Source organism: Astyanax mexicanus, chromosome 11 (assembly GCF_023375975.1).
Source record: "Astyanax mexicanus isolate ESR-SI-001 chromosome 11, AstMex3_surface, whole genome shotgun sequence".
Classification (NCBI taxonomy): Eukaryota; Metazoa; Chordata; class Actinopteri; order Characiformes; family Acestrorhamphidae; genus Astyanax; species Astyanax mexicanus.
In genome coordinates this window covers 49858458-49875623 of record NC_064418.1, presented here as the reverse complement: position 1 = coordinate 49875623, position 17166 = coordinate 49858458, and the positions used below count along the sequence as shown (strand labels likewise).

The 17166-nt window shown below is 40.7% G+C and overlaps 1 protein-coding gene across 4 annotated transcripts in view; it reads left to right on the top strand.

Moving 5' to 3' along the window:
• The window catches only part of nckap1 (NCK-associated protein 1), a 72058-nt gene that overhangs the window by 45679 nt on the left and 9213 nt on the right, over positions 1–17166 (top strand). For all 4 annotated transcript variants that reach the window (XM_049484840.1, XM_049484839.1, XM_049484842.1 and 1 more), the window contains 7 exons: positions 4095–4214; positions 7005–7144; positions 7910–8041; positions 10596–10814; positions 11605–11735; positions 12130–12227; positions 16680–16773. In XM_049484840.1, the coding sequence (XP_049340797.1) occupies positions 4095–4214; positions 7005–7144; positions 7910–8041; positions 10596–10814; positions 11605–11735; positions 12130–12227; positions 16680–16773 (934 nt within the window). The remainder of the gene's footprint in view (positions 1–4094; positions 4215–7004; positions 7145–7909; positions 8042–10595; positions 10815–11604; positions 11736–12129; positions 12228–16679; positions 16774–17166) is intronic.

The window sequence follows — 17166 nt, the reverse complement described above, 5'->3', positions numbered from 1 at the left end:
TCCTGTATCGATATTGTGCCTTAAAATGTATTTATGTAGGTCTAAAGAGGGTGTTAACAAGATATAAATAATCCATAAACCCCAAAAACATACATTATCAGCACTCTCCTGGAGAAAAGCCAGCATTTACACTTAAAAAATAAAGTTCTTTGAGTGATGCCACAGAAGAACTTCATATTCCAACGACTTTTTAGTATCAATTTAAAGCTATTCATTCATTTAAAGTATAGTATAGTTATTTATAATTAGCTCAAACAACATGACATTGTTATATTCTGAACTGTACTGAAATAGATTTATCAGCCATTCTGAATTATTACAGGAAATATTACATTTGTGTCTTAAAATGTGCTTATGTAGGTCTGAAAAGGGTGTAAACAAGATGTAAAAATCCCAGAAATGCCTCCACACTGGACACACTTTACAAACATTCATTCCCAGTGGACAAGCCAGTATTTACACTTGAAAAATATATTATATTTTTACAATTGTTTTTTTTGACTCAAGCCACAAAAGAACCTCGTATTTCAACTGAACTATAATAGATTTATCACCTTCACAAGTGATAAGTGATACGGAGTAATTCTGAATTAATGCAGGAGCGCTCCATGTAGCATTTATCCAACATAAAGCCACACTCTCAGCAGCAGAAGAAGTGGTAACTTGTTATTATAGCCTCTAACACTGAAGACAAGCACAGGCAAGCACAATTTATATATTTTATTTATATATATATATACACATAGTAGATGGTAGCCTAAGGAGAAAGACTACACAGTCATGGTGAGTAAAGGAGTGGAAGTCACGTCCAGTATTCAGATAGTTGGTTCCAAGAGACCTCATGGTTGCACTGCCCAACTATAAGACACATACTGTATTAATTCATCACCAAGCTCCTTAAGGCACCCTTAAGCCCCAAGCCACCACGTTTGTGGAAGTGTATCATGGTAAGAACAGGACCTCAGAAACAGAGTTTTCAAGTTCATCAGGCAGCAAATGGTACAAAACCATCTCTAAAAAGTTCGGACTCCAAGAATCCACAATCCACTGTAATCTACAGATTACAGTGTAGAAATGGAGGAAATTCAGGACAATTGTTTCCCTCCAAAGGAGTGCTTGACCAACAAAGATCACTTCAAGAGCAAGGTATGTAATAGTCAGCCTGGTCAGAAAGGACCCCCAGTATAACTTCTAGGCAACGGAAGGCCTCTCTCACATTAGTTAGTGTAAATCTTGACAGGGTTTGCGTTGCTGCTCATCTGCAGTTCTAAAGGAAAATTTCAAGACGTTTGTCTATGAAATGAATCACAAGAGAACATGGGCCATGCAACAAGACAATGACACTAAGTGCTAAACTAAATTCATTCTGGCAAAGAATGGTTCAAGAAGAATAAAGTTAGTGTTTTGAAATGGGGGCAAGTAAAGGCCCTGAGGTTAATCTATTGAAGTCAGCAGATAATGTGCAGAAACCCACTAACATCCCAAAGTTGAATATGTTCTGTACGGAGGAATGGGCTAAAAGTTTTCCAAGACAGTGTGCAGTAGGACTGATCAACAGTTTCTACAAACATTTAGATATCTAATATGTAACTCCTCAATGACGGAGTATAAAATTTAAGCCTGTTGATCAGGGCATGGAATATCATTTCAAATTACCAATGAAAATGAATAATATCTAAGCGCTGTTCTCTATACAGACAATATTAATGATGTTTCAGTGTGGAGAGTTTGGACAGTCCATGTGGGGAACATGTTCTGAATGTCCCATCAGAAAACCACACCAAACACTTACTCTGGATCTTTCTGGAGTTCATTATGATAAAATGTGTTTGGGAGAAATGGATTCTGAATAAAGTAGAAAACTGAATTATTCAGTATTTGGTGTTTTTTATTATTTTGGGCTCGTTTGCGTAATTAGTAGACAAAAGACAAATAGCCAGCCTGTCATAAACACACTGCAGCCCACCGGCAAGTGATCTGATTAATACGCCGCAGAGTTACATGGAAATGCTGTTTGCTGTTTGCTCAGTCGTGGAGTGTGTGTGTTGGAGTGTGTGTGTGTGTGTTGGAGTGTGTGTGTGTTGGAGTGTGTGTGTGTTGGAGTGTGTGTGTGTTGGAGTGTGTGTGTGTTGGTGTGTGTGTGTCTTTCTACCTCTTTCTTTTAGCCTCTTACTCTTTCATTCTCTTTTCTTCTGTCTCTGTCTCTTTGCTTTTCTCCCTGTTGTGCCCTCTCTTTCTACCTCAATGTTTTTCTTTTTCTTTCTTTCTTTCTTTCTTTCTTTCTTTCTTTCTTTCTTTCTTTCTCTGTCTGTATCTCTTTCATTCTTTTTACTTCTGTCCTATTTTTGTTTTGATATCTTTCTACCTGCCTCCGTCCCCTCACTTTTCCCCTTCTTGTTTCCTTTCTTTCTCTTTCTATATGTCTCTCTCTCTTTCTTTCTCTTTTTTGCTGTCCCTTGCTCTTAATCTCTCTCTCTGCATTATGGAACAGGAAGGCGTCATACTGAGAGTGAGGAAAGTGGGATCCAGCGTGGAAAAGAAAACGAGTGCTGAAAAGCCTGATTTATTAAACGTCTAATTGAACCGTACGCTAGAGCAGTTAGCGGTGTTCCCTCGGGACCTCGGTCCCCTCACACACACACACACACACACACACACACACGCAGCACAACACGTCCCCCTGTTCCCCGGCTGCTGCGTTTGTTCCTGTTAAACACGGCTGCCCCGCGGAACCCGAGGCCGATGTGGTAAACAGCCGTGAGCTTCTGCTCCTAATTGGTTGCCGAAGCTTCAGCAGGACGAGCGTGAAAACAAGCGTGCTCACGCCGTGCAAGCGAGCGGAGGAGCACGGGGGCCGCGGCGGCCGAGCTTTTAGAGGAATAAAAGAGATTTATTGAGGCATAGAAGGCTTGGGTTTCCCTTGTTCAAACACGAAAGTCCCTCTCTCAGCACGGCTCCGAAATGTGCCTCTTCCTATGTCCACTTTCGCACAGCTTTGGACAGCTGCAGCCTTTGTTTATGTTGGAAAAGCACTAAAAAGTTTCCAGGAATATTTCCACTCCTAACACAGAAGCTTTTTTTTTTCAAGGCGGTTTATAGCAACACTAACAGATCAGGAAGCTTCTGTGAGGGTCCGGGTCTCCGTCGCTTTGGGTTTTCCAGGGTTATTTTCAGTCGGCTGCATCACCTGAGCCTGTACCCGAGCATGTACCTGCAGTAGTAGATCCATCAGATCCGTGTGGGCGGGATTTTACCTGCAGTTTGAGTGACGGGAGAAACCAAAAGTGGTGCCGTGACCCTGTGCTGTTTGATGTGTCTCCCTGAACGTCAGTCTAAGATCTAAGATCAAAATCTCTCTTATTCTTTTATAGGATACAATGTTTAATTGGTTCTCTGGCTAATTCTTGACCAAAAGCAACAATTTTTTTTAATCAAAGTCTTAAAATGTTTTCTTAAAATTAGTATTTACCTGCCCTATTTGTTTTTTTATTCTTTATTTTCTATTGATTAAGTTCATATAGTATGTTAACCACCCTCTGATACTGATGTGGTGAGAGATTTTCAATTTGTTCAGATACAACTGTAAAAGTTGATCTCTGTAAAAGTCAATAAACCTATAATTATAATTATTTAAAAAATACAACTTCTTGTATATCTACAAACAAGGCAATTTCACAAATTCAACTTCTTAGGTGCGTCTAGATCTGATATTTTATATATCTTTGCTACTTCTGAACAGATACTACCAAAAACTCAATCCATATTTCTACTTGAGTAAATGTATACTTTCCTTTTGCTTTTTTGTTTTAGGGTTTGGACCAAAAAATGCTTTTAACCGACTTAAATCTGTCTATTTTGACTATGTAGGTTGTAAAATACTTTATCTAACCCTTTTATGTGTCCAATATAAAGCTTCTCTGACTAATGAGAACAGTCATACATATCATAATTCATGTTTAATGTTTATTTTGGCTGTAAAGATTAAAGCTCACAGTGTAAGTGTATGGTTTCTTTGAAGGCACAGGTGTATTCACGCTAATGGCGAGTGCAGCTCTAAACTAAACACTGTGGTTCTGTGTTGTTTATCCCTGCAGAGGCACCATATCGGGGACCGCAGCCTGTCTCTCTGTAACATGTTCCTGGACGAGATGGCCAAGCAGGCTCGCAACCTCATCACAGACATCTGCACAGAGCAATGCACTCTTAGTGACCAGGTCAGTAACATCACCCCGACCACAAGCTGTTTTCTTCCCCTGACCGTAATTCCTACCCACCCCAATTCCAACCACATCCCCAGACCGGATCAGGATCAAACCGCTCCCAAGGACGCAGTTAAGAGCAGCAATTTGCCTGCTGGTCTGCTGGGTACAGCCTTCGTCTTTCAACTGACCTCACCCAGTTTCACCCTTCATCCACGCTCTTCACCAGATACATTTCTTCTTTGTTTTAATTTGTTATTTTTGTTAAATATGAAATAATGCACAATAATTTACTGAAACAGTAAAATTCAGCTTTACCACCTAATGCTTCAACCCCTTTAAACACATTAATACAACCACAAACTCCAAAACTCATCTGTTCCACCTCAAACCACCAGAAACAAAAACACTCAAACCCACTAACTCCCCCAAAACCCTCCACAAACCCAGAAAACCCATCTATGCAATCTTAAATCAAGAAATATCCAATAAAGCCCTTCCCAAATGCATCTATACCATCTTAGATCAAGCAATACCTAATAAAACCTTCTACAAACCTTTCTATACCATCTCAAATCAAGTAATACTCAATAAAACCCTCCAAAACCAATCTATGCCACTTCAAATAAAAAAATACCAAGTAAAACACTGACAAACCTATCTATACCATCTTAGATCAAAGAATACCCAATAAAACCCTCTACAAACCTATCTATACCATCTTAGATCAAACAATACCCAATAAAACCCTCTACAAACCTATCTATACCATCTTAGATCAAACAATACCCAATAAAACCCTCCACAAACCTATCTATACCATCTTAGATCAAACAATACCCAATAAAACCCTCTACAAACCTATCTATACCATCTTAGATCAAACAATACCCAATAAAACCCTCTACAAACCTATCTATACCATCTTAGATCAAACAATACCCAATAAACCCCTCTACAAACCTATCTATACCATCTTAGATCAAACAATACCCAATAAAACCCTCTACAAACCTATCTATACCATCTTAGATCAAGTAATGCCAAATGAAATCCCCCTCAAACCCATCTATACCATCTCAGATCAAGTAATAACCAACAAAACCCTCCACAAACCCATCTATACCATCTCGAGTCGAGAAATACCCAATAAATTCCCCACTCAAACCCATCTTTACCATCTCAAACCAAGTAATGCCTAACAAAACCACTCATGTACAGGACCATAAACCCATCAGACAGAATGCAAATTAATTTGCTCAGGAGTAAAATCCAGCTATACCACATTTACTTTCAAACACACTCCAGACCTCTCTCAGACCCAGCTGTGTACCACCTTAACCCCAGAAAAAAACACATCATAACCATTTATAATGCTTCCGCCCTGCAAAATCAACTACATTAAACATCGCCACCACTTTAACCCAGCTGTTCCACCTCAGACATAAAACCCCCTCAAAACCAGCTGTACCACCTTAACCTGATTAATACCCTACAGAATAGCTCACCCCGTTTTCCCCCTTGCATTCTGAAATACAGCACTTTTAGCCAATGCTTCCAACAGGCTTACAATGCTAGCGGTAGAGGCATAGCGTTTCTCTGGTCCAGATTAGTTGAGGATTTTTATACTTGGATTGGTTTGTTTTCACACAGACACAAACCGAACTGCGCCAAAATACTGTGAACATTGCATATATTCATATATGCACAGAGTTCAGTGTGAAAATAGCTAAGCATGTATCAGCAGAGACCGTGTTAGTTTACAGCTGTAGTAATATATTTATCTGGGTAATAAATCAGGTTAAACTGCACCTGAACAGCTGTTAAGTGCAAACCTGAGCAGTATGTTTGACAGTTGGGTCAAATTGAGAAAGGATCACGTCCTCCCCACAAACAGAATTGCTCCTCTCGTGGGTCTTAATTGGTGGTGGTTTTGGTCTAAATTACAGATTTCAAACCGCACCAAGAGTACAAACAAATCAGAGTCTGTTTTAACCAAACCAAATAGTGCTGGTGTAAAACGCCCAAAAACACACACTGGCTAACCAGTCCAGACTATAAATCATTGGCTTAATATTGGAATGAGATCCCGTGCTTATATATAATTTAAAAATTAAACCATACTCCATCAAACCCACACTCAGAACACTCAGACTCCACCATAAACCAGCGTCCTCACCCTGACCCTAATCATAACTCCCACATCCATAACTCCACTTCCCCTCTCCTCAACCCTCACCCAGTGTCCTGACCCAACCCAAGCCCTCAACCCAACCCTCATCATTATTATGCCATACTACAGTCCTCCATAGTCCCTTACTGAACACCCAACACACACACACACACACACACACAGATCTGCCAAGCACTGACCACAGAGATACGCCAGCTTTCATCTAATTAACTGGCACCGTCCCAGGAGCTGAGGGATGTTCACTTCTTCGGGCCTGCAGGGTTCCTCCAGCCTGATGTGAAACAAATCCACAGCCCCCAGCCCCTGTTTTTCTGTCTGAGAGGGAGAAAAAGAGTGTGTGTAGATTTAGGAAAGCAAAACTTCCCCAGATGTTTTCCTCCTCTGCCCGTCCATGGGGCATCATCACCTCCTCCTCCTCCTCATCTTCCTCTTCAGCTAATGACCCAGTTAATGCTCAGGGAAATCTGTGCTTGTCTTGTTTTTGTAATAACATAAGCAAACAGGACACGGCCTCATAACTCTTTCTGAGCATGCTGCTCGCGTCTCCGCGCCGCTCGGGTTTATGTATGTTAAAGCGGGGGACTTTTCCTGTTCTTCTCCCACCCGTACAGCTACTGCCAAAACACTGCGCCAAAACCATCAGTCAGGCCGTGAACAAGAAGTCGAAGAAGCAAACGGGGAAGAAGGGCGAGCCGGAGAGGGAGAAGCCCGGAGTGGAGAGCATGAGGAAAAACAGACTCCTCGTCACCAAGTAAGCAGGGACACCCGCCACACTAGGGGACACCACCTGCCTTACACGGTGGACACTAAGCACCACACACGGGGACACACCTGTGCCATATAGGGGGGGACACCAAGCACCACACAAGGGACAGAATTCACCACACACAGCGAACATTACTCGCCGCACACGGGGGACACTACCCGCCACTATCAGGGGACAGAACTCACTGCACACAGAGGACATTACTCGCTGCATGCGGGGGACAGAACTCTCCCCACACAGGGGGACACCAAGCGTCAGTAATGGGGGACACCACCCACCACACTCGGGGGACACACCCGCACCATACATGGGGGACACCAAGCTCCACACACATTATAAACACTTTACATTTTTATATAAGCTTCCATTTTCTTTCGTTAAAGCACATAGCTGTTTATTTTTGGCTGCAGAGGTTAAGTTGAGAAAGTTATTATTACATATACATCGTTTTATGCTTAAATGTAAAAGTACATAAAACACTTAAATCTAGCCCCCAGGCATCTTTCCAGCAGCTTCCACAGATACCAGTTCAGCTTATCCAACCCTGCTGGAGGTCTCTGCTGCAATATCAGTTCCTTAACACACACACAGTGAGGAGGATAGATCTCTATCCCTGGCTGTAATGTTCAGTATTAGCTGTTATATTGGAGGTTAAGCTGTGTGCTCTGTGGCCGATTTGGCCGTATAATCTGAAGGAAATTAGATTTTAATGCGAGCTGCTGTCTGACATGAAGGTTTTTGTGTTTCTAGCTTGGATAAACTGCACACAGCGCTGTCGGAGCTTTGCTTCTCCATCAACTACGTGCCCAACATGGTGGTGTGGGAACACACCTTCACCCCACGCGAGTACCTCACCTCACACCTGGAGATCCGCTTCACCAAGTGAGTCTTTTATCTCTTATTCAAGCTACACTTATTACCTTCCAAAACAAAGAAATAATTACCTCAAACTCAGTCAAATACCCCACTCAGATGTTTCTGAAATCTAAACCATACCACTTTAAACCAATTTTTGTTTTCTCAAACCAAGCAGTATCATCTAAAACTCTGTAAATCTCTGGTCAGACCCTCCATAAATCCAGCATCTCAGATCCATCCTTAAACTCTCCACAAACCCAACTATACCCCTCAAACACTTGCTATACCACCTCAAACTCTTCAAAAACCTAGCTATACCCCCTTAATTTCTCCACAAACCTAGCTATACTCCCTTACACCCAGTTATACCCCAGCTATACCCCTCAAGCCCAGCTGTACCGCCTCAAACTCTCCTCAAACCTAGGTATACCCCCCTCATACCCAGTTATACCCCAACTATACCACCTCAAACTTCAGCTGTACCACCTTAATTTCTCCACAAACCCAGCAATACCATCGCAAACCCTTCATAAACCCTCAAGCCCAGCTATACCCTCTTAAGACCTGCTATACCACGTCAAACTCTCATCAAACCCAGCTATACCCCCTCAATTTCTCCACAAACCCACCTACACCCCCTCAGACCCTCCTTAAACACCAGCTATACCACCTCAAACCCCAGCTATACCGCTCAAATCCCATCTATACTCCCTCAAACCCAATTAAATCCTTTAAACCCAGCTATACCCCCTCAAACCCTCCTCAAACTCAGTTATACCCCCTTAAACCCTTAACAAACCCTACTATACCCCCTCAAGACCCGCTATACCACCTCAAAATTGGGAATGGATACAGGCGCTACAAAACTACAAAACGTATCACTTTCCTTCACTTTTCTATTAACTAAACAGACTACACAAACATAAAACACACTCAGACACTCTCGCATCTTATCTAACCTGCTGTCCGTAGCCACAGTCTGGCCCTGTGTTCTGTTAATGCGTTTCTGAGCTGACTGGTTGTTATTAATTTTCCTCTCGGGGGGAGTTACTGCTGCGTTTTATTTCAGAGGAACACATTGTTCACTTCTTCTCCCCCGTTAATTAAGTGGAGAATTGAAAAACGAGCGTGAAGGGCCCCTCTCGGCTTTACTGTTCGATTTGTGTGATTTATTGGTCCAGTCGACGGAGTTTGGGTTAGAGTGATTTTGACGCGGCTCCAAATCCGAGCCCTGTCCAACCACATAAACACGAGCTGAGGAATAACAGGCATTTTCCACTGTGGGATTCAAAGGCTCTGACGCGGGTACGCTGGCCGGCCCCGCTCTCCCGGGCTGTGAACCCCTGAAATGGTTGCGCTTCTCGGCGATGAGAGGCCCTATTAGCGCTGTTCGCCGCTACACCCTCGTCCAGCCTCCCCGCGGGTCAGACTGGATAAAGCGTTTTATTGCGTGTTACTTTCCCAGCCTTCTTATGATGGACCTCAATAAGCTGCCTGTGGTGTGTACGCGGTCATTACGGTCGGCCGGAGTGTGAAAAAACACAAACAAAACAAACGTAATAAGTTTTATCATCGTTTTAGCGCCGCCATATTTGCTCGCTCCACACCGCTGAGCATGCCAAATTATTTACCAATGTGGAAAAGCCCAAACTACAATACAGCCATTGTTCAGAAAGTGCTCACTCTGCTGTTACTTAAGCCTTTATATAAGGATGTCATCCACAGGTGATGTTAACTTTTAAAGCATATCTTTATTCTCAGGCTTTTAACTTATCTTAAACTTTCTTTTTTCATTTAATCTCTTTTAATGCAAAATTATTCATAACCCCTTGCAACCACAAAGAGTTTTTTCGTTGAGTTTTTTTAGCGATACATCAACACAAATAGCAGCTCAAGATCAGTCAGGTTGGATGGAGAGCGTTGGTCTGTGAACAGCAGTTTTCATGTCTCTCCACAATAGATCAATGAGATTTAGGTCTTTAGGATTTTGACTGTTTCATTCTAACACATGAATATTCTCTGATCTAAATCATTCCACTGTAGCTCTGGCTGTATGTTTAGGGTCATCGTCTTGCCGGAAGGTGAAACTCCTATAGAGTCAAGTCTCTTACAGCCTCCAACAGGTTTTCTTTCAGGATCTTCCCATCAACTCTGACTAGCTTCTCTGTCCCTGCTGAAGAAAAGCATGATGCCTCCACCACCATGTTTCACAGTGGGGATGGTGTGTTCAGGGTGATGAGCAGTGTTACTTTTCCGCCACATAGAGAGAATAAATTACATTAACTTAAAATCTCAATAAAATACATTTAAGTTTGTGGTTGTAAGGTGACAAAATGTGTAAAGTGACAAAAAGTTCAAGAAGTATGAATACTTATATATTATATTTAAAAGTAAATGCTGTGTGTTTGGACTTTACTAACTTTATTTAGCTTATTTTATGTACCATAAGTTAGAATTTAAAATGCACTCTTAGATTGTGAAGCTATTGTTTATTGTAGTTTTGCTTTGTTTGATCACAAAATAATGTTTGCTATTAGATAACTAGCTTTTACTGAGTGCCTTGACTTTGTTCCCTCAGGTCCATAGTGGGAATGACCATGTACAACCAGGCCACGCAGGAGATAGCGAAGCCCTCTGAGCTTCTGACCAGCGTTCGCGCCTATATGACCGTTCTGCAGTCCATCGAGAACTATGTGCAGATCGACATCACCAGAGTGTTTAACAACGTGCTCCTGCAGCAGACCCAACATCTGGACAGCCACGGAGAACCCACCATCACCAGCCTCTACACCAACTGGTGAGAAATTTACACTAACATAAACAACATCAAGCACATTACGTTATCAGTGTACCCCAGGGCTCTATATTAGGTCCTATATTAGAGCTGCAACTAATGATTGTTCTTTTAGTTGACTAATCTGTTGATTATTTTTCAGATTATTCGATCAATTATAGATTATTTCTGCCATGCCCTTAATCTTTGCAATCTTTTGGGTACAGCTCTTAGTTCTAGCTTCAAAGCAATAAAAACAGCGAAACCTCGAGTTTAAAAACTCTTCAGAGACATTGTTGTATCCCCTGCAGCACTCATTACATCACTTGGTAAAAATGTATTCATGGTCAGTGTATTGTGTACCAGTTTAATTTTCTGACCAAATATTAACGTTTAATCCAGGCAGTAATTGTTTTGATCAAAACTATTTCAGTAATGGTGATATGCTTATTAATAAGGATGTAAGAAAATATTTAAAAATAGAAATGTCTAAAATTAGAAGTAAAATTCTTTGTACTTTTTTTTTTTTAGATTTTTGGCAATTTTTTTATTGTGCGACAGAAGTTAAGTTATATCGTCACATGTCTGTCAAAAAATGCAAAAATCATAAAACAGAATAAAAATCTTTATTTTCTTAATTTTTCTAAAATTCTTATCATGGTGGGCAAAAATTTAAAACTTGAGAATTGGGGTGACTGCCAAATAGTCAGAAAGCCAAACTGATAACAGTACACTGACCAATCTGCTGTATTGTAGATTTTTTAGTTGTATTATCTTGTGAACTCACCTGAGAGGATTATGTCTGTTCTTACAGGTATCTGGAGACTTTGCTTCGGCAGGTGAGCAACGGCCACATAGCGTACTTCCCTGCCATGAAGGCTTTCGTCAACTTGCCCACAGAGAACGAGCTGACCTTCAACGCTGAGGAGTATTCAGATATCTCAGGTAATTTCTTAAAAAGCTTTTATAAGATCAATGCTAACACTACAGTAGTGATGCTGGATAATAATAGAGAAGAGATACTGTATGGTGCAAACCGGAGTTCTTCTTTATTGATATCAAAATTATTATATATCAAACAAAAGAAATGTTTTGGCTGTATGTTCCAGCCCTAGTCTAGATAAGACCTCTCTCCTGCATCTACTGTTATAATTGCTGAAATTACATGATTGATATTTTTCTTGCTGTGAGAGTATGAAGTGTTTGTTCTGTCTTTCATTTGTTTGTTTATCGTTCACTGCTTTGGCTGAAGTGTTTGATTGGTTTGGAACTGCTCTCTGCGGTTTTCTCTGCTGTAAGAATCTGAAACATCTGTCTTTTCTCTCTTTCTGTGAATCAGAAATGCGCTCTCTCTCGGAGCTGCTGGGGCCGTATGGGATGAAGTTCCTCAGCGAGAGCCTGATGTGGCACATCTCCTCCCAGGTGGCTGAGCTAAAGGTGAGGATACATGCAGAGCTTAGAGGTTCTCTGGGTATTAAAACAATCTCAGGATAACGATATTACGATAATGTGATTCTGTGATACTCGATATATCACAAGACAGTTCTTTACGACACTTCACAACATCTGTGTTACTTAAGAGGATAAAATATTCCTTAAATAATATAATAATCAAAAAACAGAAGTTAAGGGTTTATTGGCGTTTCAGTTTCACATAATTTAACTACCAGTGCAGTTTTATTAAGCATATTTATTTGATTATAGCACCACCACGTGAAAAAATGAAGCAGTAACTTTAGTAAGTCTAATTGGGGGCGAGTCTTAAATGTCTTAAGCCCAATATATACATACCTCTGCATTGAACCTACGGCGTAGCCTATGCATATCCAGCGAGAGTACGCTGGAAGAGGAACGTGTTTATACGTCTGCGTGCGTGTATCAGCGGCTCGAGGCCCGGCGGATCAATCACAGCTGTGGCTGTATGTGTAGCGTGGCGCATTGTTACATTTTCAGCTCAACACAGAAGTATACATTGGCCTTTAGGGAGTTTAGAGCGCTTATGTTTCAATAAAAAAAATCATGACATGATATATCGCAATTATGCAGCTTGATTTAGGGCACGTCATAGTGACGGGAAAAGTATGCCTTGCACTGGTCAAAATGTGCAAGAGGCATGTACTAATTCTCTTAAATAATGTGTTTTTGTAACAAGCAGGAGTGTGCGCATGTACACTGTTGTTTAGGTTGCATTCAGTCAGTGCAGCACCTGAGTTTTCCGTTGCCAAGATAGCGATACGCCAGAAATTTACCAAACCATCACACCCATCAGTGTAGATATATTCAGAAGAAAAATGTCGCTATTTAAACGATGGAGGTGGAAGATGTGAAAATTGACTCTTGGTGTGGTGTGGTGTAAAATAGCAATGGGTGTAAGATAGGGCCCATAGTGACCTTATGGGGTTGAAGGTATCTCGGGAGCGTCAGGTCAAGGGCAGGAGCCCAGAGATAAGGAAAGGTACAGTGCAGGCTGGCCTGCTTCTCTCCGCTGGCTGCTCTAGCTGCTCAGAGCGTTCCAGCATTCCAGTGTTCTCCTGGAAACTGCCTGGGAGCAATTAGAAACTCTCCTCATTATTCCTTAATGAGGTGATTCCCGGAGCCAGCCGGACTTACCGGTAACTCTGTTTGGGTAGCGTGAGGCTTTTTCTTTCTGCTTCTTGCTTATTGGGAAACTCATGGGAACTGTCAAACACACTCGTCAGAGCTGGCCGTGGTATTTCTTGTTTATATACGGTAATAATACAGTGTGTTGTGTGGTAATAAGAATAGTCGGGCTGCAGTAAGTTGTGTAGCCGGGGGTCGTTATCAGTGCGGAACAGGGCTGAAATGTTCTAAACACACGGAGAAGCAATGTTTTACGAAACGTCATTGAAAGCTGCCAAAACCATTGTGTTGTGTTTTCTCCCACTGCCTGTGGAAGTGTGATAGATTAAATTTATGATGACCTCTCGAAATCTCTGCATTCTTCCACACCTGAAAATAATGCCATGTTATGTTTCCAAGGAATGTGTTTTCCTTCTGAATTTAGGGAGAATACTACAAACAGAAGAGGCCTAACCGCATTATTTTTTACTGTCAGTTCCATTTTCGTATCTTAAAGCTTAATTCAGGACTTAATCAGGACTTTTTCAGATATAAAAAGAGATTTTTATTAGAAAACTTCAGATTTACTGTGATGACCAGTCTATGAAAGGACCAGAAAATGTGAAAAATAATTTCACAAGAGAAATCTTTCTTTTTTTTCTTCTTTTTTTTCTGTTTTCTATAGAGTTTGTTAGCAGTTTATAAAGTTATACCTGTCTATACATCTCTCTGCAAGTTATAAATGTGTATATCCGCATTGGCCCATAATTCTCCCATTTCCCACATTGGTGCATCCCTAATTATTAATCATTTTCACTGATTTTTTTCCACAAATGTTTCAATTCTTTATAATTTATTTCATTTTTAAGCATTAAAATAAAGTAATGTTTAATAATATCTTGACTTAATTAATACTTAGTTAAGATGTTACTAAACCCTAAAACAGTTTATAATAAGTTAGTATTGTTGTAGGGTTAAGCAGATTTGGGTTGTGATTGTTTAGTAAAGTGAGTGCCAGGGATGGGACAATATATCGATATTGCGATATATTATATCGACACGTGGCATCAAATATAGATATATGTATTTAAACATAGGAGCTCTAAACTCCCTAGGACTCCGCCCCTAATTAGACTTACTTCAGTTACTGCTTGATTACTCTACATGGTGGCACTACAATCAAGTGAGTAGTGTTAATAAACCTGCAGTGAAGATTATTGGTTGTTAAATTGTGTGAAAACTGAAACACCAATAAATCCATAATTCCTGGTATTTGATTATTTAGGAGTATTTTATCCTCTTTCAAGTATTTCCTAATCGCAGTATCATTATCACGGGTAACGTATTGTGATAAAAATTTAATATCTTGAGGTGCCCTGGGATTCCCACTATGATCAGATCACCGGTTCGAATCCTGTTTATGTAGCTTGCCATCAGCTGCCGGAGCCCTGAGGGAGCACAATTGGTCTTGCTCTCTCTGGGTGGGTACAGTACAGTAGATGGTGCTCGCTCTTTCCCCTCATCACTCCTAGGGTGATGTGGATCAGTATAAGGCGTCTGTGAGCTGATGTATCAGAACTAATCGGACTCAGGCAATGATGCATCAGCATCAGTTCAAAAAGAGGCAGAGTTATTAGTGTTGGGAGTAACGGCGCTAAAACTAACGCTGTTACTTTTTTTCAGTAACGAGTAATCTAACTAATTACTATGACTGTAACTATAACGCCGTTACCATTTCCGACACCCCGTTACTGCACGTTACTTTAGCCGCTCTATGAACTTTTTTTTTTTTACTTCGCTTTGCCCTGGTTAACCCCTCCTCTTTCCGGTGAACTTGAGCTTCTGGCCGCTGTGCCTGTGGTTTGGCGTAGTGAAGTGAGGCACAATTGTGACGATTTGCGTGCTCTAATTAATTCAGTGATTGCCGTGGACAGCCCAAGTTCCGAATTAAGGACGTTAAGCTCTTTTTAGCTGCTCCGGTTTTTGTGGTGCTGCTGCTTTCTATTTTAGAGCTTAGATTCTCTGCCCGAATCCCACCTGACCTGAGGACCGACCCGAAATCAGGCTCCTATTTTTATTTTATATAAAGCTCTGGTGTGATAATCACAATGTTGCTAAGTAACCAATTATTATTGTTCACTACAGCGAACGAAATAGCGAAAACTGAAAGTGAAAAACATTTGTGTTAACTGAATCTAATAAAAACGGTAATTAAAAGGAAAAACATAACTATCTCGAACTGTATTTTGTGTTTATAAAACTGAAATTACTGATAGAATACCCTCATTTTCGTGTTTAATTTATTTATAAGCGCTGTTGTACAGCGGAGTTGTACAGCGGGCGGTGTTGCACCTCGTGGTCCTTTAGTTCTTGTGTAAAGCGCTCGCGCTAGCAAGCCCACCCTAAAAGCTTACTGAACAGAAAAAATAAAAACAAAATAAAATTAAATCACGTAGCTCTGGGCGCACGTGAACACCTCCGCGTTTGACTTGCAGCATTGTATGTAGCTGTTCTTAAAAATCATTTAAATTAAATAATAGTTCTATGCTTCTATGTTACAGTGTTAATTAACATAATTCTGATTATATTTCGCTCATTCATTCAGCCCGAAAACAGACAGTTTATGGTTTGGGTTGGCTCGGGCTCATGATGACAGTTCATGGTTCGGGCTTGGGCAGAATGTGCACGGGCTCCGGCTGGGTCGGATTTTTTGGGCACGATCTAAGCTCTATTCTCTTTTGGTGAAGCTGTTATATTAATACCATTTTAACGGGCATTAAATTGTTGTTTTTGTCCATTATTTTGTTTTATATATACATATTTCTTTTGAGTGTGGCTTGGTTTGTTAAATTTCATCCCCAGACGCGTTTTTCCGCTTTTTTCAGTATTACAAGTTTTAGTAATTTTCTTTGGTTGTGTGGAGAATTTCGTTTTATTTTTTTGAAATTCGTTAGATTATATTTTTGTCAACATTTTGGGTTTATTTTCGTTTGTTATTTTTTGTTATTTTTCTAATAATAATAATAATGCATAATTGATTTCCTTTTTTTGACGGGCGAATAATAAAAAGTAACGCGATAGTTACTTTTACTGGTAACTAGTTACTTTTATAGTGGAGTAACTCCGTTAGTAACTCAGTTACTTTTTTGGAGAAGTAACGAGTAACTATAACTAATTACTTTTTCAAAGTAACGTGCCCAACACTGATATTAGATGATATCAGATCAGGCTCCTGGACCAGGTTTGGGTGGTCTGTGTTTAAAACTGTGTTCTGGTCCGGATTACAGCGCTCTCTCTTTCCCTGTGCAGAAACTGGTGGTGGAGAATGTGGAGGTTCTGACCCAGATGAGGACCAGCTTTGACAAGCCTGATCACATGGCAGCCCTGTTCAAAAGACTTACGTGTGAGTATCCAACTGGGGGTTCTAATAACTCCAGAGAACTTGCCAGAGAACTTGGCCGGAGCTCAAGAGATCATGGGTTTGGCTCAGGTTCATGCCTCATGCCATTCACATCATTGAGCAAGGCACTTTAACTGCAGAGTGAAGCACTTCAGCTGCAGCCGGCTCCTGCAGCGCTAACGCCGCGCTCGCCGTGGGTTGCTTTAATAAACGTGTCGAGCAAATTAATACATATATCTGCCTTTATTATCACCATGTGCCAGGGCAAGGGCTGCAGCTGCATAGGGAAAATTCATGGACGTTTTAATATAAGTAGTAATAATAATAATAATAATAATGTGTATTTTTATTGCTGCTCAACAAGCAATCTTACTGTTAAATACGTGTTAGTTGGTA